The 25,801-nt window shown below is 45.2% G+C and overlaps 1 protein-coding gene and 1 long non-coding RNA gene across 3 annotated transcripts in view; one reads left to right on the plus strand and one right to left on the minus strand.

The window, feature by feature from the left end:
- ADGRL3 (adhesion G protein-coupled receptor L3) overlaps positions 1-22,867 on the plus strand; it is a 534,652-nt gene extending 511,785 nt beyond the window's left edge. Inside the window, exons 25-26 of one of the 2 annotated variants that reach the window (XM_080987086.1) lie at positions 15,842-15,928; positions 22,473-22,867. In XM_080987086.1, coding sequence (XP_080843212.1) covers positions 15,842-15,928; positions 22,473-22,540 — 155 coding nt within the window. In that variant the 3' untranslated portion in view covers positions 22,541-22,867. The remainder of the gene's footprint in view (positions 1-15,841; positions 15,929-22,472) is intronic. The other variant, XM_080987079.1, reaches the window with a different exon arrangement.
- LOC308466473 overlaps positions 1-25,801 on the minus strand; it is an 88,093-nt gene that overhangs the window by 26,186 nt on the left and 36,106 nt on the right. The gene's annotated exons all lie outside the window — the stretch shown is intronic.

Consider the following 25,801-nt stretch of genomic DNA (forward strand, 5'->3'; position numbering starts at 1 on the left):
AAGAGGAGTGGGGCTGCACTTGTGGGCCCCATCTCCCAACCTTGCATGGTGCAAAGAAACCCACCAGAACCTGGAGAGCTGGGGAGCATAGCCACCTACACCTCCTACTCTCTAGCTCCTGCCTCCTTGGTTGTCATTTGCACAGGGCTATTATTTGACTGCTGTTTTATTATCTCAGTGTGTCAATAGAGGAGGGGCCCAAACTACAGGCAGATGTCCCTGCATGTTGCGTCCTTGGATGTCCAAGAAGCCTTTCTCCAGGTTTCCTGGTAAACAGGAGCCCTTCATGCGTTCCCTTTGCTCTAGCATGGAAAGTCCCTATGCACACACAACTGTACACATTTTGGGACCTGTTTTAGGCATTTAGCAGAATGTGTGTAAGTCAGGGCTGGAGCCTCCCCACCTAGCCACACAAGGCCGGATAAAGCCCTTTAGAGGTCCTAAGCACTTAAAAGATTTTAGTGCCTAGGGGAACACTAATATAGTCTAATTCAATAATACCTAATTCAAAATATAAACAATAATAAAACTGTAAAATTAAATTTTATTTTTCGAAATGCAACAAAACCTACGGTAAGAGGGGAAATGATGTTTATTTTTGTATACTTCCACTTTATTTACATTTGGAAAAAATCTCCCACTTTTTCTAATTGCAAAGCCTTTGATCAGATCATTCAAACTATTCTTACATAACACATCTGCTTCTATACTGAGCAGAGATAAGGCATCCAGCCTGACTTGATGCATAGGTGTTCTGTTAGGATTTTCAATATACTTCAACTGAGAAAATGAACAGTCAGCTGAGCAATTTGTGACCATTAAAGATGCGGCAATGGAGAATGCCCCCGCCCCCTCCCTTGATGCCCTAAGCACATGCGCTTTTTTTTGCTTAACGGTTAATCCAGCCCCGTACCCACACACCACACGTTCAGGGGGACTGCATGAAAAGGCCATGATCCACTGACTGGTACTGTGTTCCTGTAACAAGAAGGTTCTGCCCACATAGTTATTTCAGATAAGGAAGCTCCAGTTGCCAACTGCAAATGTGGCTTAGTGTAGAGTGGCAGAGAGGGACGCTGCTTCTTTCAGAGCTTCAAGATACTTCTGCATATTATGCCAAACCAGGCTTCCTCAACCTCAGCCCTCCAGATGTTTTTGGCCTACAACTCCCATGATCCCTAGCTAGCAGGACCAGTAGTCAGGGATGATGGGAATTGTAGTCTCAAAACATCTGGAGAGCTGGGGTTGAGGAAGCCTGTGCTAAACCCTAGGACTCCTAGCAGAATCCAAGCTCCCTTGATTCTTCAGTGATGTCTGTTTATTATCTCCCAAGCCATAAAGACAAACAGCCTTTGCTTGAGGACTTGATATTTTAAATTCTGTTTTAAAATCGTTGTTTTAAACTGCTGTGAAATTCTTTGCAGATTCATAAAATAGACACCCACTCACCCACAACACACCCACACTGCTTTATGATACTTGCTAGCCAGATGCTTGAAGCATGAATTAAGGACACTGAACTGAACGTGACACAGAACTCGCTGGAAACTTGGCTATCTGATAGTAAGTTCTTGGTCCTGCAACAAAATGCACTACACTGCAGGGTTGTGGGAAGCCACTGCCTCCCTGCAACTGTCCCTTCCAACTTGCAATTTTTATTTTACTATTCATTTTCTTCCATTTATATCCTGCCTACCTTCCTTCATGGGACGCGGGTTAAACCACAGAGCGTAGGACTTGCCGATCAGAAGGTCGGCGGTTCGAATCCCCGCGACGGGGTGAGCTCCCGTTGCTCGGTCCCAGCTCCTGCCCACTTAGCAGTTCGAAAGCACGTCAAAGTGCAAGTAGATAAATAGGTACCGCTCTGGTGGGAAGGTAAACGGCGTTTCCGTGCGCTGCTCTGGTTCGCCAGAAGTGGCTTAGTCATGCTGGCAACGTGACCCAGAAGCTGTACGCTGGCTCCCTCGGCCAATAAAGCGAGATGAGCACCGCAACCCCAGAGTCGGTCACGACTGGACCTCATGGTCAGGGGTCCCTTTACCTTCCTTCATGGAGCACAAGGGGCATTGCATGTGGTTGCTGGGCACTGACCAGACCTAGACATGCTTAGCTTGAGAATGTTGGTGGTCTCACCATGGAAGAATTTTAAAAACTCCATCCCCAGAGCCAGTTTACAAGTAAGTTACATACCCAGACAATAAGATGGTTCTATCTATGCTCCTTTTATCATTAGAACCAAGTTTGCATGTACCTCTCAGCCAAAACATGGCTTAGTGGGAATATGTGTGCGGGTTCCCAGAAGGAACACCAGATTTCCATCTGCTACTGTGAGCTAGCCATGGTTTGGCTTACTGTGTCTTTCAAACCTAGGGTTGTGGTTTGTCCCTCATCAAAGTGCAAGCTGTAACCAAGGTTTATTCTTTGGGAAAGGCTAGGCTAGACTCCTACCATTGCCAATGCCCTGAAATCATTAGCAAAGGGCTGAAATCTGCAGATCTAGGAAGAACGCACTGCCAAGGACCATCCTGCCTCTTCTTCCTCCTCTTCCTCCTCCTCCAGGAGAGAAGGCAGAGCTGAGCAGCAACAGAAGTGCACAGTCAGTAGCCTCTGGAAAGAAACAGGATGAGACCTAGAGGCAGGACAGAGTCGCGTGGTGACCAAGACCCACCTGAATGCCTACCCACTGACTAACATGTGCTACAACATGCTGGCTCGTCTGCTCAGTTCAGCCAGTGCTCTCAGGATGGTGTTGTGAGTGCAAATCCAGCACAGCTAAGCAGCAGCCCTCTAGCTCTTTGGCCTTTTCTGCTTTAGATTATGTGCCTTGCACAAACACTCTGTATGGTTAGAAGGCGTGCTAAGGTGCATTTTTTTAAACCAAGCTTCCAGGAATTCCGATTCATTGTTTACCCTTCTTTTAATAATGTTATATTATGTGTGCTTTTAAAAACTTGGATTTGTTTTGATTCTGTTTATTTATTACACTGGTTTTCCCCTGCCCCCATTTAGTTATCCACCCTTGGACCTATTGGTGATGAGTGGGCAATAAATACATTTAAATAACCAAAGAGGTCCCAGACTGCCCAGAGGCCTGTAGGCCTAGCTACTGAGAATATTGTGCAGCTGATCATGGAGTTAGTACTTAGGGGAAGGGGACAGGAAGCAGAATGATATATATAGATATAGAAATATATAGAAATATATATACCGTCCATCTGGCTGGGTATCCCCAGCCACTCTGGGCAGCTCCCAACAGAATATTAAAAGCACAATAAAACATAAAACATTAAAAACGTCCCAAAACAGGGCTGCCTTCAGATGTCTTCTAAGAGTCAGATACTTGTTTATTTCCTTGACATCTGATGAGAGGGCGTTCCACAGGGCAGGCGCCACCACCGAGAAGGCCCTCTGCCTGGTTCCCTGTAACTTCGCTTCTCACAGTGAGGGAACTGCCAAAAGACCCTATGAGCTGGACCTCAGTGTCCAGCTGAACGATGGAGGTGGAGACACTCCTTTAGATATACTGGGCTGAGGCCGTTTAGGGCTTTCAAGGTCAGCACCAACACTTTGAATTGTGCTTGGAAACATCCTAGGAACCAAAGCACAGCTTTGGGGTGGGGATGGAGCCCATTTCAAAGACAAGTAGTGTGTGTGTGTGTGTGTGTGTGTGTGTGTGAGAGAGAGAGAGAGAGAGAGAGAGAGAGAGAGAGAGAGAGAGAGAAGACTTAGGCAGTAGTCACTAGTTTCAGAATATTTTCTGTCAAGATCTGGGGGTGCAGGGGGGACACTTAAGGGACGTTTCAATTTTCTCTACATTTCCAGTTTTCAAATAGATTTTTTTTGTCTTGTAAGACCTGGCAGCCTACCGGTTTAAAACGTTTGTCCTGAATCACCCACTTTCCCAAGAGTAGTCGCTCTAGAGAAATCAGTTTTGCAGAATTCAGAAATGTTGAAATTATTGCATTTATCTGCAATTGACCCCCTTTTTATTACATTATTTTGTCCTGCAAGAAGAGCACTGACCATTTTGGTTTTGTTTAAATCAAATTGCTATGTGTTGCCCCCTTCTGCTTTCCTGCAATGTGACTGCAGATACCTACAGGACAAAGAGCAGCTATGGGAGGATTTTCATTGAGGAAGCCGCCCTGGAACTTCACACAGACGCTAAACAAACACACTCTTTCAGAATCACAGTTATCTGTCCAATCTAATCCTTTGTGAAAACATATTATTGCATATTGTAAAGATATGTTTAAAAAGAAACATGATCAGTTCACAATCAGTGTTCTTCAGAAGCCAGTGAATGACAAGTTATTGCAGTTTGAGTGGATATCACGTACAGTCAGCATAGAGATTTTAAAAATCTGCTTAAATTGCTGGTGTAGAGAGGGAAAGAAGCACATTCAGGAATAAATTCTTTGTTTGGGAAAATGGAGAAATTTGACTCACTGTACATTCTTGCTCCCTGGAAAGGAAAGAGGGCACACAATTTCCTGAAGGACATCCATCAAGGCAGGAGGCAAGGCTTACTAATGGTTGACTCATCCCAGGGAGGGCCTCCCACGGTTCCCAAGATCGGACTAGGGAGAAAAGAGAAGCCCATAATGCAGATGAGAACACCAGACAGAGAACAACATGCCAAAGGGGTGAGGTCCAGCGCCGAGGGCCTTCTGGCGGTTCCCTCACTGCCAGAAGTGAGGTTACAGGGAACCAGGCAGAGGGCCTTCTCGGTAGTGGCACCTGCCTATACAGTGGTACCTCAGGTTAAGTACTTAATTCGTTCCAGAGGTCTGTTCTTAACCTGAAACAGTTCTTAACCTGAATCACCACTTTAGCTAATGGGGCCTCCCGCTGCACGATTTCTGTTCTCATCCTGATGCAAAGTTCTTAACCTGAAGAACTATTTCTGGGTTAGCGGAGTCTGTAACCTGAAGCGTCTGTAACCCGAGGTACCACTCTACAGATCTACCTTCAGATGTCTTATAAAGGTTGTGTAGTTACTTATCTCCTTGACTCGGGGGTCGGATTAACTCCATACCTTCCAACATTTCTCTGATGAAAATAGGGACGTTCTAAGGAAAAGCGGGACAATCCTGGATCAAATCAGAAACCAGGACGGCTTCTGTAAATCCGGGACTGTCCCTGGAAAATAGGGGAACTCGGAGGGTCTGTTAGCCTTGCTAGCTGGGGATGGTGGGAACTGAGGGGTGGGCTATGTTCTGCGCACCTGCCTGGTTGCCCTCTCGGACTTACAGGTCCAAGAGGCAGGTGCAGAATAACCGCGCTGCTTCTCAAGCAACCCCCACATGCCTGGCGCAGAAGAGAAGCCCTGTGGGAGGAGATGGATGCTACTGAGCCATATTTCCTTGAGGACTGGAAGATCTGCTGCTGCTGGAGGAGGAACTAGGCTGCCGCCTGTGGCTTTTTATTTCTCCAGAGCCCCTATCATGGTCCCTATGCCCAAGTCACTTGCGTGGCACTCCTCATAGGGCTTCTTCTGTGGGGAGAGTGGATGTGATCATTGAACTGAGTGACACCCCCTCTCCCCACAGGAGATCGCTTTTCAGGAGATAGCTTTTGCATAGCTTTTCACATCCCTTGAGACACCCGTGTTGGCAGAGTAGCTAAATTGCAGCTACGAAGCCAAATCATGCGCAGTACTGACTCTTTTCTTGAAATCAAAACAATGTCCAAATTCTTGTCAAAGTAAAGTGGTGCCTCGGTTTTCAAACATCTCGGAAGTTGAACGTTTCGGTTTTGGAACACAGAAAACCAGGTAGTAACTGCTTCAGTTTTGGAACACTTTTTGGAAGTCGAACGTGCCACACGGCTTCCGTATTGAGTTTTCCATAAGTAAATGCTTCCAGAAGTAAATGTTTCGGTTTTTGAACTTTTCGGAAGTCAAATGGACTTCCAGAATGGATTGTGTTCGAAAACCAAGGTACCACTGTATTCTAAAGCTTTTACTAGCAGAACATATAGCTAAAGAAGAATATATGCAAAGTATTTACATTCACATCCAAGCATGGGCTGAGTTTTTCCTGGTAGAAGATTACAGCTTCTTCCCTCAACATTCAAGCAAACTGTGCCTTTCCCTCTTTCAGTACAGTGGTACCTCGGGTTAAGTACTTAATTCGTTCTGGAGGTCCGTTCTTAACCTGAAACTGTTCTTAACCTGAAGCACCACTTTAGCTAATGGGGCCTCCTGCTGCCACCGCCAAGCAATTTCTGTTCTCATCCTGAAGCAAAGTTCTTAACCTGAAGCACTATTTCTGGGTTAGTGGAGTCTGTAACCTGAAGCATCTGTAACCTGAAGCGTCTGTAACCCGAGGTACCACTGTACTTGCACTCAGCCTTATTTGTGCACATAACCCATCCAGGCCAGGCAGGTCCTTCTGAGAGGTTTCCACTTTTTCCTTCCAGCTGATTTCTCCTTACTGCTTCTTTGGGAGAACAGCAACTTCTGTACATCTTTTCTGTCACATACATTCACACAGAAACATTAGCACGCCTCTCCTCTATTGCATTTGGCGAGAGAGAGAGAGAGAATTATCCAGTGCTGCTGCTTCTTCAGTGTTCATGGAGATAGCGCCATCGCTGTCAAGTTTCTCACACCAAACAAAATGGAGAATGTCATAAAAAAATACCTCCCCTGTGACCAAAATTAACCAATCGCACAAGAGTTACTGGGGAACACTGCAGAACGAAACACACAGTAATGTGGTTTAAGCATTCCCAATTTCAGTACATTAAATCACTATACTTAGCAACCAGCCCCTAAGCCAAGGTGTCTCTCCAGGGGAAGGGAGGAACTGACAGGGAAGCCGTGAGCGACTTCTGCCTTTCCCACCTCCCTGCCATCTCATGCAAGTTCTACCTCCGACTCACGGTGTCTGTTTATGGTGGGGCTGTCCTCTTCAGTGGGCGCCATTGCTGCTGCCCCTCTTCTTCCCCAAGACACGGCTGAGGCAAGGAGGAGCGCAGGTGGTTGGTCCAAAGTCCCTCCCTCACCTGCCCAGGCCAGGGGGCAAAGGCACAGCAGGGAAGGCAAGAGCCTGGCAAGTCTTCGCTCTCCTCCATGGTGGAGAAGGCACCGGTGCGAGGAAGGCGAGGCAAGCTGGTCCTGGGGGAAAGGCCGCTTTGGAGAGGTGGAGCAGGATTCAAACCACCTTTCCAGGTGCCTTCTGCATCTCTCCCAGCAATGTGCATCTTGAGGCAGTTGACTTTCCAAGCCAGGCGTGGCCCCACAGAGTACCAAAAGTCATGGCCTGGGCTCCCCCATACCACACGGAGTGAGTTGAGAAGGCCCATATGCCTTTCCCTAGGTAAAGAGGGAGAAGTCCAACTGAAATAATAGGAAAAGCAAATGTGAAAAGGCACAGAGAGGCCTTTTCACCACTGCATCTTGCTGGTACAGATGCTCTGCTGAGAGACAAGCTCCCGGTTGCTAGGCAGGACCTGTCTGAGCCCTTCTGGGACTCCCTCCCAGGATAGAGACCATTATTATTTGGTCCTGCCACCTGCCTTAACAGGAGGGTATATCCCAAAGGATGGTGAACGCCATCCTTCCTGCCTCAGCAAACCAAGTAAAAGATACAAATATACTTGGTGTATTTGTATATATCTGTATACATGGATATATACAGATATACAAGAGTTTTCATATCTGCAGTAGTGGTGGTAGTAGTAGTAGTAGTAGTAATCAGTGCTTTTTCCCTAAAACAATGTTTAGGAGTGCTCTCATTTTCCTACTCATATTGAAATACTTCCCCTCAATGAGGCCAAACTTAGATTCACAAAATGTTTAGGGGCATGCACACCCCTGTGTCCCCCCAGAAAAAACATAATAATAATAATAATAATAATAATAATAATAATAATAATACAATACATCTATTACCTAAGCTCACAGGGCATGTTACAACATTAAAGCACAGCATTTCAACAACGTATTATAACAACCTAGAATTACATAAACAAGGTGGATCCTAAAAATATACACCTCAAATGTCAAACGCCAGGGCAAAAAGGTTTGGACACTTTTGTATATGGAGGAGGGAAGAGTACGCAACACCCTGTTCCTTACCAATACGGATGCATGATTCTCACCTAGGGCAGTTAGAGGAGGGAGGAAGAGGGTGGGGATTGTATATCCACACACACACACACATACACACACTGCTCTGAAGTTTCATTACAATCAAGTAGTATATAAATCTTGAGTAATGAAATAAAAAGCAAGACCCGAAATATGAAACTAGTACTGTATTGAACTCTCCAAACATACTAATCAAAAAACAAATATGCAATTAAACAATAGCGTAATATATACAGTATTGGAAGACAGAATACTGCTTGAATGTTTTGATTAATTAGTCCATTTTGACTAATTAGTCTTGTCCATTTAATCTAGTATCCCTGGGAAGAGTGATAGCACCACATTCCTAAGGAAATGTATTCAAGGCCCTCACGCACATTACTGGCTGAGAGAAGTTAATTTCCCTCTGCAGCTGCATTTTTTTCATTAGTAGATTGCTAGCTGTAAGCACAACTTGCTGGAATATATGTGGTATAATTATACAAAAACCTACAGCTGTACAATAAGCACACTTCCCCTTCAGTGTGTGGTGTCCGACAGGGAATTTGCGCAGCTTGAAAATCTTTCTAAGACACCATTATATCAAAAGGGAGCAAAAAACCCAAAAACCTTACCAGCTTGCAGTTCAACACAAAAGCAGACATATCAAAGCACTCTTTATTGGCAAGGTTGGCAAGGTCACAGATGAAAGCAAGAAAGAATTATCTTCCAACTCTGATTCTTGGACAATCTGAATTCGAATCTGCCTAACTGGATTCAGCAAAGGATCCTGAAAGAATTAGATAGGATCAATTCAGAACCACCTGTTACCTTGCACAAAAATACTATTTCAGATTCACAGGTACATGTTCCAAAATGGAAGGAAGGATGACTCAGAAAGCTGTGGTCCTGCTACTTGATTTCTGTAGTTGAAAAGGTACTAGAACAAAGTGCTAATACTGTTGAATGGTCTCTTTAAATGTGAAGGTTCATTATTGTTCCACAAGATGTGTATGTCTTTGAGGGCCAGAGCAAATAACGAGACCCAGTTTTACAGCTGTGAAACAATATACCAGGTGCTGCTAAGTTGTGTTAATTAAGCTGTGTCAGTAATTGGGTATAGTATATAAAGAGCAGCACCTAGCTCTCTGTCCTCTGGGGGATGGGTTGGTGGTTGGGTCATGCTTGTTGGTATATTTAGTGTAAAAGGAGGTTTTGTTATTAAAACCTTGATAAAGTTATTTTTGAGTTCCTTGTAATGCGTGGTCTCCCCAGCAAGCTTTCTGCAGCGCAACTAAACTGCAAATAGCCAACAAATACATGAGGACTTAGACTAGAGGAAAATTGACTTAGAAAGACATGCTGCCCGCTACTAATCATGCCATAACCAACTTCCTTTCTGAAAATTAACTGATTTGGTAAACAAGGAGAGTGGTGTGGAATATACTGTATATTTTTAAATATATAATTTTATTTTTCATTTTCAACCTTTACAAGCCAGTTTGCATTTTAGCCAGAGAAACAAAATCTTTACAAATCTAATTTACCTTCCCTTCAACTGTAACTGAACTCCAAAGTTCTGTTTGCATTAGTCACCTATAGGCAGCGCTGGCCCATCTATGAGGCAAGGTGAAGCAACAGCCTCAAGCAGCAGAATCTACAGATCTTTATCCCCCCCCCCCTTGCTCCTGATGTGTATCTTCACTCACCCCCTCTTCCCTTGTGGAGCGGTGTGCCATTTTGTGGTTTGCCTTGGGGGCCAAAATGTCTTGGGCTGGCCCTGCCTATGGCATCACCGTGCTAAATTTTCAGAAAGATACACTAGAAGTGAACACTGCAATAGCTGGAAAGCATGGTTATAAAAGGATCAGTACTGGACTGGGATGTGCAGAATATAGGGTTCAGAACCGAGTCAGGAATAAAACTGGTTAGGTGATAGAAGATATAGAAACCCACAGCTGTTAACAAGCTGAACAGACACCAACAATGCAGTTATGCGCCACAAAAGGCCAGGCCACATTCAAGGTTATATCATAATTGCACGATTCAGAAATTAAAACCCCAGTCCAATTAAGCCTTTATTTGTACAGCATTCACCTAAAGGAATTCAGGATGACTGAAAAGGGCTTAGAAGCCAGGCAGAAAAGCTGGAATCATTCAGCCTAGGGAAAGGAGGAAACAGGTTGAACATTTTCAAATATTTAAAAGGATGTCAAAAAGAAGAGGAAGGATCCTTTGCTCCATACCCTGGGGAGAGGATGGTAAGCAATGCACTCAAATTATTACAGCAGAGCTAAGATATCTCCCTTCTCCAGCAGATTGAAAACGCCATCTCTAAAAGCTCATCTCTCTGACACATGGCTGTAAGAATATCTGCTGGTTCCCTGCAGCTTTTGCATCAACCTCAGGCTTCAAATCTCTTATTTAAAAGCTCTCCGCCAATCTGCCTCCAACTCCCAGTTTGCTTGGCAACAAACACTCCACATGCTTTTCCATGGTGATCACCAGGCTCCAACAGGAACATTAAATGGCTTAGGATGTCAATGATCACCACTTTCCACCATCATCAATGATCATCATCATCCATTCAAGGTCATGGCTTGCTCAGGTGTGAGAAGCAGAAGGTTCACAAGAAGGCAAGGCATTGCTGTGTGGCTATGTGTGGGGGGCGGTAGTCTTGCTGGTATTTCGTGTTCCCATTTTTGAGATGCTATACTGCAGTGGAGCCAGAACATTCAGGGTCCAAAGCTGACAGGTGCCACTGACAGTCACATTCTGTGCCACGGCCATTACGATGATGGGTGTTGTGATGAAATGGGAACACGCCAAAGAGCTTTCCCACTGCCCTTTCCTTGCCCAACTGCAAACCAACAACCCTGCGGTGTCGCCAGTGGCCTTAATCTCTGGCACTGGCTGCCGCCACCCTCCCCCTTTCTCTTGCAGCCCAGATGGAAGAGGATCTGGGATCCACCCATGCAATTGCTTTTAAAAAGGTCAGTGCACCCAGCACCCCTCCGTTCAGCCTACTCACAAATTGCTGGGGAAAGCAGGACTAGCTTATCCTAGTCCAAGATCAAAGCAGCTTGCTCATTTCCCTGGCAGAGCCCCCCTAAACCAGGGGCGAAACTAGGTGTGCTGGTCCCGGGGGGGGGGTTACCGTGCGGCGTGGTCTGAGTCCGGTCCTGGGTTGAGGGTCTGGAGGCTGTCCGTCAAGGGTGAAGCGGGGTCCAAGGCAAGGAGCCGGGAGTGGTCAGGAACTGCGGAAGAGCAGGTCAGGGTGCTGGCAGAAACAGGTTACCAACGATGTTGCTCCCGCAACCTGGGACTGGGCTGACTGGCCTTTATCTCCTCTGAGGCCAGTGGTGGTCCCGGTCCACAGGTGACTCGCCTCTCCTGACCTTAAGGCGAGCACTCCTCCTGAGGCTCTGCAGCTCAGGAGAGGCTGGAGGGTTACTGCCCCAGAGGCAACCTCACCTTCCCCTGACAGGGCTGGGAGAGGAGCACCTGCAGGCAATGGGTCCTCAATCACCTCTGGAGCCAGAGTGGATTCAGCTGGTGTCTGCTCCTGAGGTTCCAGCACAGGTGGGGGTCCTTCAGGTTCAAGCCCCTGCCCTGGCTCAGCTGGCCCTGGAGGCGGGGACTCCTGTGCAGGCTGGGATTCCTCCGGTTCAGCCTCTGAATCAGATCCCCAGGCCATCACACTAGGCTTATTTTACCAGGCTCAAAGATCCAGTTTGGCACCCCCTTTCTTGATTTGCGTGCGCACACACACACAAGCTGGGAGCATCAACGGTGCTCCTCTGGAGACTTTACCCAGGGCAAAAAAAACCTGGCTAGCCCCTGCCCCCGTAGCTACAGCTGTGCCTAAACTTCCTAAAACCAAAGAACTCTGAGACCAATGCATCCTGTGTTTCTCAGACAGTTCGCTCATGAGTTATTCAGAGTGTCAAGGCAGCCCACACTCCGTGAGAGTCTCCCAGTTCTCAGAAGAGCAACTCTAGTTGCAAACGTTTAGTAGTATGAGTTCCGAGCATCTAAGAACCTGGAGATTCTCAACCTGAGGTTGGCAATCACACACAACTTCAGTGGTCAAATGGTCAAAGTTTATTAAACACAAAAAGAAAAGGGAAAGGAGGCAGAAGGGCAAAACAGAATACAAAACGAACCAGAACCAGAACACTGACTCCAAAGCTAATCTTAGCCGTTTGACTACAATACAAAGATTCCAATTCAGTTAAACCAGAGGAGGTACTTTTGTGTTGTGGCATCCTTGGAAATAAGGAGAACACCAGCCTTGGTGTAGTATCTGCCTTTTGGCTGAAGCAGCAGAATTCTTTATTTGTTCTTATGTTTAATTGTGGGAAGCAAGTAAACGGCCAACAAAACTGGAAGCAGGAACATATTGCCCCAGTCTTCAAAAGGGGAGAGGGATGAAATTTGGCAAAATACAGACTGAGTTTAACTTTGATGGTGAGGAAAATACTAGGCTAGAGCTAGATTTAAAAAAAAAAAAAAAACAGAATCGGTTTATAGGGCAGCATGAATTTGTGAAGAATAAAACCAGCAAGATTAATTTTACTTCTCTCTTTTTTTAATCGGGTTTCTAGCTTAGTGGATTGTGGAAATGCTTTGGGTGCAATGTATCTTGACTTCAAGAAAGCATATGACATTTCGGCTAGCAAACTAATTGAATGTGGGATAGAATATATGTGGGATAGGTGGGTTCACAGCTGATTGGGAAGCCATACTCTGAGGGCTCATCAATTCTCTCCTGCACCTGATACTAACTAAGATTTTCATCAGTTGCTTCAGTGAAGTGGTAGAGGTAATTCTGATTGAAGTGTGGATGGCACAAAACTAGGTCAGATTAACACCTCAGAAGAGAGGAATAAAATTAGGAAAGGCCCTGACAGAATGGGAAACTGAGATGAAACTAAGAAAGTGGTATTGAATGCAAAGTCCCGCATATAAGCAAAAACAAAACTCCGCAAACCCACAAATGTACAGAGACCGAATGGGTGTGTTTGTGCGTGTGTGTGTGTGCGCACCTGATTTGCAAGTAGTACATGTGAAAAGGATATTGCATCTCATAACCATGAACAATCAGAACAGAGTGGGTTCATTCTGATGCAGCAGATATCAGCGCTTACCTCCTTAAGGGTTTGATCAAACAATATATAAGCTTAAAAAATTGTCCAGTAGCACCTTAAAGTTAAAGGTACCCCTGCCCATACGGGCCAGTCGTGACCGACTCTGGGGTTGCGCGCTCATCTCGCTTAAGAGGCCGGGGGCCAGCGCTGTCCAAAGACACTTCCGGGTCACGTGGCCAGCGTGACGAAGCTGCTCTGGCGAGCCTGCACCAGTGCCGCACACAGAAACGCCGTTTACCTTCCCGCTATAAAGCGGTACCTATTTATCTACTTGCACTTAAGGGTGCTTTCGAACTGCTAGGTGGGCAGGAGCTGGGACCGAACGACGGGAGCTCACCCCGCCGCGGGGATTCGAACCGCCGACCATATGATCGGCAAGTCCTAGGCGCTGAGGTTTTACCTACAGCGCCACCCGCGTCCCTTAGAGACCAACTAAGTTTGCATGCACATGAAAGATTATACCCAGAACAAACTTAGGTAAAGGTAAATGGACCCCTGACCATTAGGTCCAGTCATGACCGACTCTGGGGTTGCGACGCTCATCTTGCTTTATTGGTCGAGGGAGCCGGCGTACAGCTTCCGGGTCATGTGGCCAGCAGGACTAAGCCGCTTCTGGCGAACCAGAGCAGCGCACGGAAACACCATTTACCTTCCCGCCAGAGCGGTACCTATTTATCTACTTGCACTTTGACGTGCTTTCGAACTGCTAGGTTGGCAGGAGCAGGGACTGAGCAACGGGAGCTCACCCCGTCGTGGGGATTCGAACCGCCGACCTTCTGATCGGCAAGTCCTACGCTCTGTGGTTTAGCCCACAGCGCCACCCGGGTTCCAGAACAAACTTAGTTGGTCTCTGATGTGCTACTGGACAATTTATTTTATTTTTAAATTTATTTCAACTGCATCAGACCAACACGGCTACCTACCTGAATATGTAAGCTGTGCAACTTTGATATTGTAGAATCATCTTCCAAATCTAAAAAAGGGGGAAAATGCACTTTTTGGGATGTGTTTTCTGATATGATTTTTTTAAAGGCAATAGCTATGAGTATGTGACAGTGCATTTGTTTCAGACAACATACTCATGATGAGAAGCTAGTGTGGCAAACTCGCTTCACACTCATTTCACCTTGTTTTTCCTCGCCACTCCATCCCATAACAGTCTGCGCATGGGAGCTCATCTCACCCCCGGCAACCCCTGTTCTCACTTCTTTTTCTCTTAGCAACTGTGTAGAATGATCGTATTTGAAACATTTACATTCTCACCTTCTCCCCTCTCACCTTCTCTTCTTGGCAAATGAAAGAGGAGAAGAATTGCATGAAGGCCAAACGAATCTCAGAATGTCAACAGAGAATGGTGGAGAGAGAGAGAGAGAGAGTGTGTGTGTGTGTGTGTGTGTGTGTGTGTGCGTGCTGTCGTGAATAGAAGGAACATTTTAAAAATAATAACACTGGAACAATTTATTTTTCTGCCTGTTGAGATCACACAAAAGGCTTGTCACATAATTTTCAGAACATTGGGCCTAGCCTTGAGGCAACAGAAGTCGTTCATTAAATTGGGTATATGGTTTGCTTGAGTTCAAATCTTCTTTGAAGTCCATATTCAAGCCAAACCTTTGAAGTCCAGATATGTCTTTCCCCAAAGGGCCGTCTTCCTTGCTGAATGTCCTATGAGACATCAGCAGAATATTCCTTCTGCACAATATCTGTATCTAAGCATGTAGACCTTCTTGTCACACCTTAGCGAGTGAGGTTTCGATGATTCTGAAAGATTTGAGGAACAACCATCAAGCAGCTAAAATAGGTTGGTCATAGGCCTAAATATGAGTTGTTGTTGTTGTTACTGTTGTTGTTTTTAAAAAAGATAGGTTGTATTTTTTAATCAAGTATTTATCATTAGTTTCCTATATTAAAAGTTTTGTACGTAATAACATCCATTTATTTATTTATTTATTTATACATACATACATACATACATACATACCCTGCCCATCTGGGGTATAAATGAGATTCCAGGGCATCAACAACAGCCTTTATTTGCTTAGGGGAGAACCAGAATTATTTGGGAGTTACAGGTCCATCTAGACATTCACTTGGGCAGAACAAAACTGTCTAGTCTAAATGGATATCTCAGATGATGTGGATGTATCAGCCACACAGTCTTCAGATTTAGGAATTAAGGCATTTTTATAATTGCAACTCTGGTTGGTTCTATGTTGATAAGACAATTTGACCTGTGAGAGGTAGGAGTCATGAACATTGCAGCAAAATGAGAAAATCGTTTGATTTTTTCCGTTTTCGTCATTGGCAATTGACCCATGTTCGTAATTGGCTCAATAGTGTTTTAAGATTGGCGGTTTGGATAGCAGGGAGCTAACAGAGCCCGATGGATTCGCTGAAACACACTCGATATAGTCGGTGGTGAAGTTGCCAGGTAATCATTAGTTGTGGAGATTGTCTTAAAATAAAAACCTGATCTAAGATTGCTTTTTGTACAGATTTTTTTTTAAAAAATGCATTAATGATAGACAGTTTTTTTACAGTTTTTTAAAATCACCATTTATTCATCAGTTATCTTTACATGTTCCTGTCTTCCTCTTGCACTATACCTTTCTAGATCTGAAAATCAATGTGTATATGCCACTCACCCCATCGGTCAATTCTGAGAATACTTCTGGGTACACTCCACAACATGGAACTCAAGGTACTTGTATGACATACACCTCTTACCCATAGATATTCATTTAGCCTTTCCCTGAATACAGTGGGCTCTCAGATATTGTCTAGTCAACCTGCTCCTTTTAACTCCAGTCCTTGGGAATTTCCCCCTCTATCATTCTACCATGAATCACCATGAACATTTTTTTATAAGCACAAACTAAATTCAGTTTCTGGTTAATGTCATTCTTTGGAATGTCATTTGCCTGCGCTGTCCCGATGACTGGAACCATGTGCTTAAAAAAGCTTTAAAAACCGCGGCCCCTGAGGTGACATCCTTAGGAACAATCCAGTACATAATGAAGAGAGACTTCACCAGATGTGATTTGGAGAATTTCCCACCTCCATTAGGTTTCACTGATCGTGCAATCCTTTCGTATCTGGTGGGGCATCCCAGGGCCATAGGCATGTTGGATCTCCTTCTCTAGGCAAGAGAGAGCGCCAGCCTCAGAGAGGGAGATCTGATGGCAGGTGGTCCTTCTTCACCGTCACAGCGCACCTCCACAGCCAAGACCCTACCAGTAGGGTTGAAAAGGGCATGTGTCATTTAATGTATAAGCTGCTCAGGACCAGAAAAGGCAGGTATCTGAAGGCTCCATAGCCTTTCACTTCACATGCCCTCAGATTTAGCAATAAAGTGGGTGGGGTCTAATTTTTAACTGAATTTTTATCTATTTTTTTTAATTTCATTTCTATACCGCTTTATATGTTTTTTTAAAATCTCAAAGCGGTTTACAGCATATTAAAACATCAATAATGCAATCTGAAGAAAGTCAAATGTAGAGTACACCGTCAAGGCAACATAACGAACAGAAAACTAAAATAGTATCTTAAAGATTTCAAAATAAAGCATTACAAAGGAGGTCAACTACAGCATACATATTTAACATAAACAAAGTTAACCAAAAAAGTTCTTAAACATTTAAAAAAAAAAAAATCCCAAGTGAAGTCAAATGTAAAACGCACATTTATAAAACAGCCTAATTATCAAGAGAATAAAATATTATCATAAGCAGGACGCTGCTGTTTGGCAGGCACAAAAAGATGGGGCAAAAGAATCCAATAGTTTGGGTTTGTCGCTCTGGTCTCACCAGGAGCCTCTTCAGTGGGGCTGGTGAGTGTGGGCCCTGCCCCCTAGGCCAGGCGGAAAGGGCCTTGCAGGGAGCAGCCTTCACGACTCACAGTCGGGCGATGTATTTTATATTGTTAAGTAGCTTTGAGACATTTTTGTAGAAAGCAACTAAGAAATGTTAACAGCAACAACAATCTATGCCCACTGTAAAAAGATAAAGGACCCCAGGACAGTTAAGTCCAGTCAAAGGCGACTATGGGGTTGCGGCACTCATCTCACTGTCAGGCCGAGGGAGCCAGTGTTTGTCCATAGACAGCTTTCTGGGTCATGGGGCCAGGTTGACTAAACCGCTTCTGGTGCAACAAAACACCATGACGGAAGACAGAGTGCATGGAAACGCTGTTTACCTTCCCGTCGCAGTGGTACCTATTTATCTACTTGCACTGGCGTGCTTTCGAACTGCTAGGTTGGCAGGAGCTGTGACAGAGCAATGGGATCTTACCCCGTCATGGGGATTCAAACTGCCAACCTTTCAATCGGGAAACCCAAGAGGCTCAGAGGTTTAGACCACAGCCCACTGTAGAGTGTCCAAGTGTCCTGTTAGCCTTTGAAGTAACTTTGAGGTGCCCAGCCCAACAACATTCCCATCACAGAATAATTTGTTGTTGTTGTTTAGTTGTGCCCAACTCTTCGTGACCCCCTGGACCAGAGCACGCCAGGCACTCCTGTCTTCCACTGCCTCTCGCAGTTTGGTCAAACTCATGTTAGTAGAATAATATTAACCAACATTTTGGACAACAAGGGAGGTCTGGAATAAGGAGATGAAGAGCCCACTGATTCAGGGTCAGCAGAAAGCAGCATATTGAAACATCCACACTTTATCTCTGTTGGAGATGAATACAGCAGAAACTCATATTCTGGGGACTTGTCCCCAGAATCAATTTGAAAAGGAAACGAGGTTTATGCCAAAAATGAATGGCACTTTGATTCACATGTTGTGGGCCTGCCCAACAGTGTCTTCTTTGTGGTCCAAAATAATCATACCAGGGCTGGAGTGAGCAATGGGGTGTGGGGTGGTGAGGGCAGGCGGAAGTGAATTTGGATTCTGTTATGTACTGAAGTTCTCACCCTGGGCCAGCAGGGGGATACTGTAGATAGTTTTCACTCAGGTCCACATATGCAAATAAGGGATTGAAAGTGATGTTCAGTGATTGGATAGTTACAGAAAGTGGTTACGGTTGCGTTCTAGTGGAGCTCTATATAAGCAGGCTGGCTGAACCCTTCAGTTCAGTTCTGTTCTGGCCTGTGAATAAACAAGACCTGTTTGAAGAATCGCTGTGTCGTCTGATATGTCCACCCACAACTTAACAGATTCATAAGTAAGGGAGCTGCACAATGAATGTCATCATCTGTAGAGAGAGGGGGATTGGCTTACACTGAATAGAAATAGCATGGGAACATCTTCGTTTGGTGGGTGAGGTGGGAGATGTTAACACTTTATTTTGCTGCTGCGGTGTGCAGCAGCAGTGGCAACATCACAACTCGGCTTTGGTGAATTGCCTACCATATTGTTAACCCACAGACGATCTGAGTGTAGCGTGGGGTGGAGAGTGGGGAAGCAGTGTCTGCCAGTGGGAGGTGCACCATATTTTACATGCACTTTGCAAAAGAGTCTTGGGAAGGGAGGGGCAGGGACCCATGCCGTCGCCACTGTAGGCAGCAAATGCTGGTGTGTGCCACCCACTGCCAGGGGGAAATCCCAGCCGTTGGTTGTACAAATCAATTTGCTGTAGCAGATGGCCAGCTGAGTGAGAAGAACTTGCATCTACAAGGGTAGAAACACTAGACGGAAATACAAGCCAAAGACACATACAGACCAAAGCACTTTCCAGGTTTGGCAGTATAAGAGTCAAGCCAAACATGATGCTAAAAGTGACAGTGAGAACTGGATCAGATTTTATGTCAGCATTCAGGAAGGGTATGTTTAATCCATCCACCCAAAGCCATGATCCTGATAAATACCCCCTACATTGGGTTATGAGACTTAGGGGGTGGAAGCTCCCGTTCGTTCCCACTGTCAAGATCATGGATGGGGAGGGAAGGGTTAATACTCCCCTCCTAGCATGGTGTAATCCGGATAAAAATTGACCCCTGTGCCGGGGTAACCAATATGGCACCCTCTATTTCTTCTTCATCATCTTTGTTGTTTTGTTTTGTTTTGTTTTGTTTTGTTTTGTTTTGTTTTGTTTTGTTTTGTTTTGTTTTGTTTTGTTGGTTGGTTTGAAACATCTATATCCTGCTTTTCAGCATGTAGAACTCAAAATTTCTTACATCAATAAAATGCACAATATGCAAAACTTCAAGCATAAATTATTATTTTTCCACAAATTTATTTATTTGGTTTTACATAATAAAGTTTACAATCATACTACAACACATTCCAAAAGGAAACCAAGATTCCGACGAACCTTTGGACTTCCCAGCTCCCCCTCCATGGGTCCTATTGTTAAACCTTTTCTTCTGCATCTTTTTATAATAATCCAAATCTTTATATTTCCATTGTATCCATAGTTCTCGTTACATTGCAAGTGTTATTCCAATCCCACTAATGATTTTAACTGTTTACAATGGTCTCCAAGGTAACTTATAAATTTCCCCCATTCCGTCTTCAAGTTTTGGTCTTCCTGGTTTCTGGTCAAGCGTCAATTAAACCTAGAGATTTTTTTCTTTTTTTTAAAGAGCACCTGAGAAGCATTCAAGATTCAGGGGCCTCCTGAAATAAAACAGTTTTGATGAGGCATCTAAAACTCAGTAGGAACGATGCCTATCAAACTTCTTGTGGGGTAGGGGAGAGTTCCATAGAGTTGGGCCCACAACGCCTAAGCCATTACTCCGTATTGTCATGATCCATGCTTCTGGCCCAAAGGGAACTACTAATAGTACTCCCCTCCAATGGTCTCGGTGATTACGTGGGGCATGTGGGGTAAGGCAGTCCTTCAAGTATCCTGGGCCTAAATTCTTCAGTGCTTTCTAAACTAGTACAAGAACCTCAAAGCTGGCCTTGTAGCAGACAGGAAACCAGTGTAGGCCTCAACACAGGTGCCATGTTTTTGTGGTAGTTTGTTCCCATCACCAGTCTAGCTGCAGCATTTTGCACTAGCTGGCGCTTCCGGGATCAGACTCAAGGGCAGACCCACATAGAGCACGTCTGGCCTTAAGAGTATCTTGTTGGCCATGCTCATTGGGGCTGATGGAAGCTGGAGTCTAAAGTCATCTGCAGGGCACCATGTTGGCTTTCTTCCATAGTAAAGGTAAAGGTAAAAGAACCCCTGACCATTAGGTCCAGTCGTGACTGACTCTGGGGTTGCGGCGCTGATCTCGCTTTACTGGCCGAGGGAGCTGGCGTACAGCTTCCGGGTCATGTGGCCAGCAGGACTAAGCCGCTTCTGGCGAACCAGAGCAGTGCATGGAAACGCCATTTACCTTCCCACTGGAGTGGTACCTATTTATCTACTTGCACTTTGACGTGCTTTCGAACTGCTAGGTTGGCAGGAGCAGGGACCGAGCAACGGGAGCTCACCCCATCGCGGGGATTCGAACCGCCGACCTTCTGATCAGCAAGTCCTAGGCTCTGTGGTTTAACCCACAGCACCACCCGCGTCCTTTACTCCCTCCGCAGTAGTTTATTTTAAAAGCAACTACGAGAAACCTATGATCAGGAATTTGTATGCTCAGACCTCTGATGGACTACATGTTTCTCCACTGGCGACTAAAATGACCACCAAGGGGCAGTAGAGATGAAAGGACTGAGAGCTGAATGGAAATATGGCTGCGTTTAATGGTGGTGTACACATCCTCCATTCATGACAGCAACCAATACTCAGTATTATTACTGTTATTTCAAATGAACATATACTCTGTTGCTTTGTTATTCACTGCCTGAGTACTGGTTCCAGGGCTTTCATTGTACTTTAATTGAGCCTATTCCTGAAACTGAAGACAGCAATTGGTTCTGTGTCCCGTCCCCACCCCCCGCTAAAATCACTGGTCTTTTCTCTTCATTCCCTCAGCTGCTTCCTGCGCCTTTTAGCCAACATATAACTCTTGAGCCTTTTGCGTCTCTTACCTTTCAGCTCTCAGTGTTTATTATTTCATTCCGTTCTGTTCTTGAAATTGTGGCAGGGCTGCTGTTAGAGAAACATGGACATAAAACCTTCACAGTTAGGCACGTCTCCTTTCTCTTCATTTTGTAAAGCTGTCACAAAGCCAGCCACGGTGACAGCAAAAAAGGGCAAAGCTTTTACTCCTACTTACAAGTGGCTGCCTGGTCAGGTGCTTGGTAAATTGTTTCAGTTGCTTTATTCCCCTGCACCAGTTACAGACGTTGTGCCGTTGGTACATTGGTGTGGCTCCATGCTCCCAGCTTGCATCTGTCAAAAAAGCAGCTCCTGTTGCAAGACTCCAAGTGTGTTGCATCTAACTGCTAAATGAATAGAGTTTTGTAATGGGTTTTTCACTATCCGAGACTGATTTTTTCTTTTTTTTAATCCCAAACATTAAATCTCAACTTCAGGAGAAAATCCAAATTCCTATTAACCTAAGTACAATCCATGCTGCAACCTGGTGATCTTTCAGCATTGTGTCTTGTGTTTCTGAGTGTGGTCTGGACAGAAATCTCTCACTCTTCCAGTTCCCAATCACGGTTTTGCTCAGTCTCTTATCACTGGAGCCTTTCGTTATTTTTAATGGCAAATTGGTGCCATTGCACCAGCAGGAGGGGGAACTAAAATGAAGCGTGATGACTGCTAGTCTGGATGTGCCAGAGTAGAAAGAAAGATGGTTAGAGCCAGTGCTTTTTTCCTGGGGAGATGCAGGGGTACGCACACCCCTAAACATTTTGTGAATCTTTGTACTTTTGTCCATTTGCTGTATTTATTTTCCCTGATTTGAACTATAAAATGGCGATTTTATTGAGTCAAAATGAGAGTACCCCTAAACATTTTTTTAGGGAAAAAAGCACTAAATGGAGTTGCCTCCCACTTACTCTGGTGGTAGAACGCATCTTTTGTTTGCTTGAGTTCCCACATTCAAACCCACAGCATCTCTAGTTAGAAAGTATCTACAGTACAGAGCTAGGAAATAATTCTCTTCTTGGAAACCTGCCGAGTGGTCTAACAATTCCATGCACAGAGTGAGTCAGCCTTGTTCTCTCATCTGTCATATCAAGCAAGGGGCCACCTCGTGTCACCCTCAGGGAAGAGGAAGATTTCAGATTCTCCAGAGGCTTACAACCATCAAGAGGACTCTTTTCAGTTTGAGTTTTTGAACCTAATTTGAATGCAGTTATTGGACTATGTTTTTTCTGTTTTGGTTTTCATGTTTTGTCTCTTTTACATAACATAAAAATGCATGTACATTTACTTGATTATGCAATTCATCTTGTGTGTTTTTTTATTAGATCACGGAACTGCAGTAAGACATGAACCCGTCTTTCGAAGAATTCTGATGGAAGACAGCATCATCTGATATCAGAAAGATTTGTGAAATCCCTGGGTGGATCTTGTGCTCCGCATGTGTGTGTGTGTGTGCACATGTGTGCATTGTGTGCATGTGTTCTCGTTCTCTCTGTTTCACACACACCCATGTGCGTACACACACACACACACACACACACACACACACTCTGCTGCCTCTAACTGGCCATGCATTAAACCGACTAGATGTGTAAAATCATCTCTGAAAGGACATAGTTAACAGATGTGTGTATGTGCAATTTGAAAAGTGTAACATAAGCAAGGTACCTTGGGATTCTTTCCTTTTATTTATACATTAAAGTGTGAATATTTTCTGTTACGAAGGTTCGGGTTCATTTATAGCTTCAGAGTGCAACTGAGATGTACGAGAATTTATCAAGCCCTCGTACTCTTCTGCACATTGCTCTGCGTGGCAGATGGGATGTGGAAGTGATTCTTTGCTTTTTGCCACATGCCGGATGAGATGTTCTTATGCAAATGGACATTGGTGCCAGGTCCAGCAGATTTCCCCACTCTCTGATACAGAGAGTATGGGATATAGAGTATGGAAATAGCCCTCCTTGTGGTGCAGGTTCCAGGACAGGGGTGCCAGTGGACATCTCCAGGCTTGGATCTGAGAATGGATGTTGGGAGTCTTACTGAAGTCCACTTCAAAAGAGAGGCAGACAAAACAAATGCCCCAGGTTCTCCCTGGCCTGGAATAAAATTTGAGCTGGCTGGCTCTCACCTGAACACACCCACACCCATCGATACCCCCCTCCAAATGCCCCCCTTTCCCCTTAATTCCCAAGTGGATAGCAGCAGGAACATGATTAGTGGAGGCAGTAATCTTGTTCCCCTTTGCAAAGCTGCAAGGAATGCTGCCACGTCATGATGTAGCTCTCTTCTCAGGGTGAAGGCGAAGCCGACTGAAGCTCAGATCGAGCTCAGGCTTGCAAGGGAGGTTAAAATAATCTTTAAAAGGTTTCTTTACCTATGTCCGAAGCAAGAGGAAGAACAAGGGAAATTATCTCTCCCCCAGTTTGGGGACGGAACAGCTCGGATCCATTCTGTGTTAACATGGAGAATGCTTTGGGGAAAGTTGTTCATCCTTATAGAGGGATACGGGGCAGCAGTTTTTGGCAGGTGCCACTTGTTTCATCCCCAAACAAGAGCTGTTCCCACAGAAGAAATGCTTTGCTTCCAGATGCCTGGTTGAGTCAGGGCCCCTCTAGACTGATGCTTTTTGTGGGCATGTTTTGCAACATGTGATCGATTTATACTGCACCGCCCACACATCAATCCACTTTATTCTTGCTCTGTGATGCATTATTATCTAATGTGACTGCATTATTGCCATCTGGAGTTGCTCTCTTGCCCTATGGCAGACAAGAGGCACAACACACCCACCCCTGAGCAGTAGGGTTATAAAAAGTTGCAGGATTTCAGGAGGAATTGTGGGCTATGCACCAACTACAAGCCAAGCACCATGTCAACCCAGAAACTTTTTCAGGTGCAAAGAGGATTGGAAGCAAGGTCATGTATGTAAAACCATGAGCACAAACCATGTGCTGAAGGGGAAGATGTGCACATTCCACCAAGATTTATGCCACAACTGCTTTGAAGAGCATTCCAGAGGCAGAAGGGGGTTGATGAATTAGCTTAACTTAAATGAGCCATGTTTGAGCTGATCTGAAGTGCTGTGAAACCGGTGTTTAGTTTGCAGTGAACACAGCAGTTGGGAGAGCTGGAGAAATGGGAGAAACGTTCTGTGTTCAGGCATTGGGTTCTCAAACCCCAAATAACACAAAACGAAACCAAGTAAGGCGAGAGACGAGGGCCAAAGCCTGGCCTGCACATAAAAGCAAGTGAGAGAAAGGACTGGGGAATGATCTGATCCAACAGCAACTATAGGGCAGGGTTGCCACCTTTGTTCTGGCAAAATACAGGGCAGGGCAGGGGGGGTGAATCCCCCCCACCCATCGCTGTCAACTTACAGATTTGAAAATAAGGGACCAGCAGCCTCAAAAATAAGGGATCAGCAGCCAAAATAAGGGATTTTCAGAGCACAGGTATGTTCGACTTCTGAGCCCCTCCGAGCCAAAGGCAGAAAGCCCAGCCAGCAGCCAAACGAAGCCTCAAGCTGTGGTTCCCACAGCGCAGCAACCCGGCAAAGGCGATGCAGCAAGGAAAACCACCGTCACCTCTCCGCTGGGAAGCGCTGAGCAAAGGCGAGTCCCCAGGCAACGCGGCCGATTTGATCAGCACAAGGCATGCAAGCTCCACCCCCCAGTCGTTCTTAGACTTCTTATTGGGTGAGCAATGCAGCCAAGCAACACAGTTGGAGCCTCCCTCCTCCCTGGCCAGCAGGGAGGGAGAGAGAGGAGCTGCTTCCTTTGAAACCCGGGAAATTTAAGGGACATCATCAACAAGGGACAGCAGCGGAACACGGCGCTGGGATAAGGGACTTTCCCGCCAAATAAGGGACAGTTGACAGCTATGCCCCCCCCCATCTGGTGTTGAAATGACTTCAAAGCAATCCATTACAATGTATTTCAGCCTCTGGAAATTCACACACACACACACACACACACACACACACAAAATTAGTAAACCTTTCTGTGCTTTGCCACCCAGAGCTTAAATATATGACCTTTCACACACATACTTTTGGAGAGGATCCCTAACTTGGCAGTGAGAGGGGGCACATAGGAGCCAGCTCCTAGAAGCCACAGTCCCTTGGCCCCCCAATAAAAAATTAAGGGGGCCACCCCCACCCCCAAATTGATGGGCATTGACTTTCAAATGGTGTGGATGTGCCCCATCATTTGACTGATTATGAGAGGCGGGGCTTACCTCCCCCCCCCCCCCCATATTTTACTCAAGTTGTCTCCCCTGGAGAGAGGAGTGCAGAAACACAGGACAAAGTATATTTTACATGGAAACACAGGAGAATCCTGTATTATATAGGGCAGAAGGCAACCCCTTTTGGAACCTCCTTTGGGAAAGGGGGAAGGCAAGCTGTAATGCCTTGTACTGGAAAAGATGTTTGGAAGTGGAACTGGGAACAGTGCTTCTAAGCACCTTTGGACTGGGTGATCATTCCTGGCCTCCACTTCCACACTGGCTACTTAGTCTTTCCACCATTGTATAATCAGACTTCATAACTTTTGGGGCAAACCAAAGCTGCTCTGCTATATGTTGGGAAATTACAAAGGTTAAAAATGAGGCCATCTTTAAATAAAGAGACTCGGTTTAGTTCCGTGGGATTGGG

Source organism: Podarcis pityusensis (assembly GCF_964106645.2).
Source record: "Podarcis pityusensis genome assembly, chromosome: 17".
Lineage (NCBI taxonomy): Eukaryota > Metazoa > Chordata > Lepidosauria > Squamata > Lacertidae > Podarcis > Podarcis pityusensis.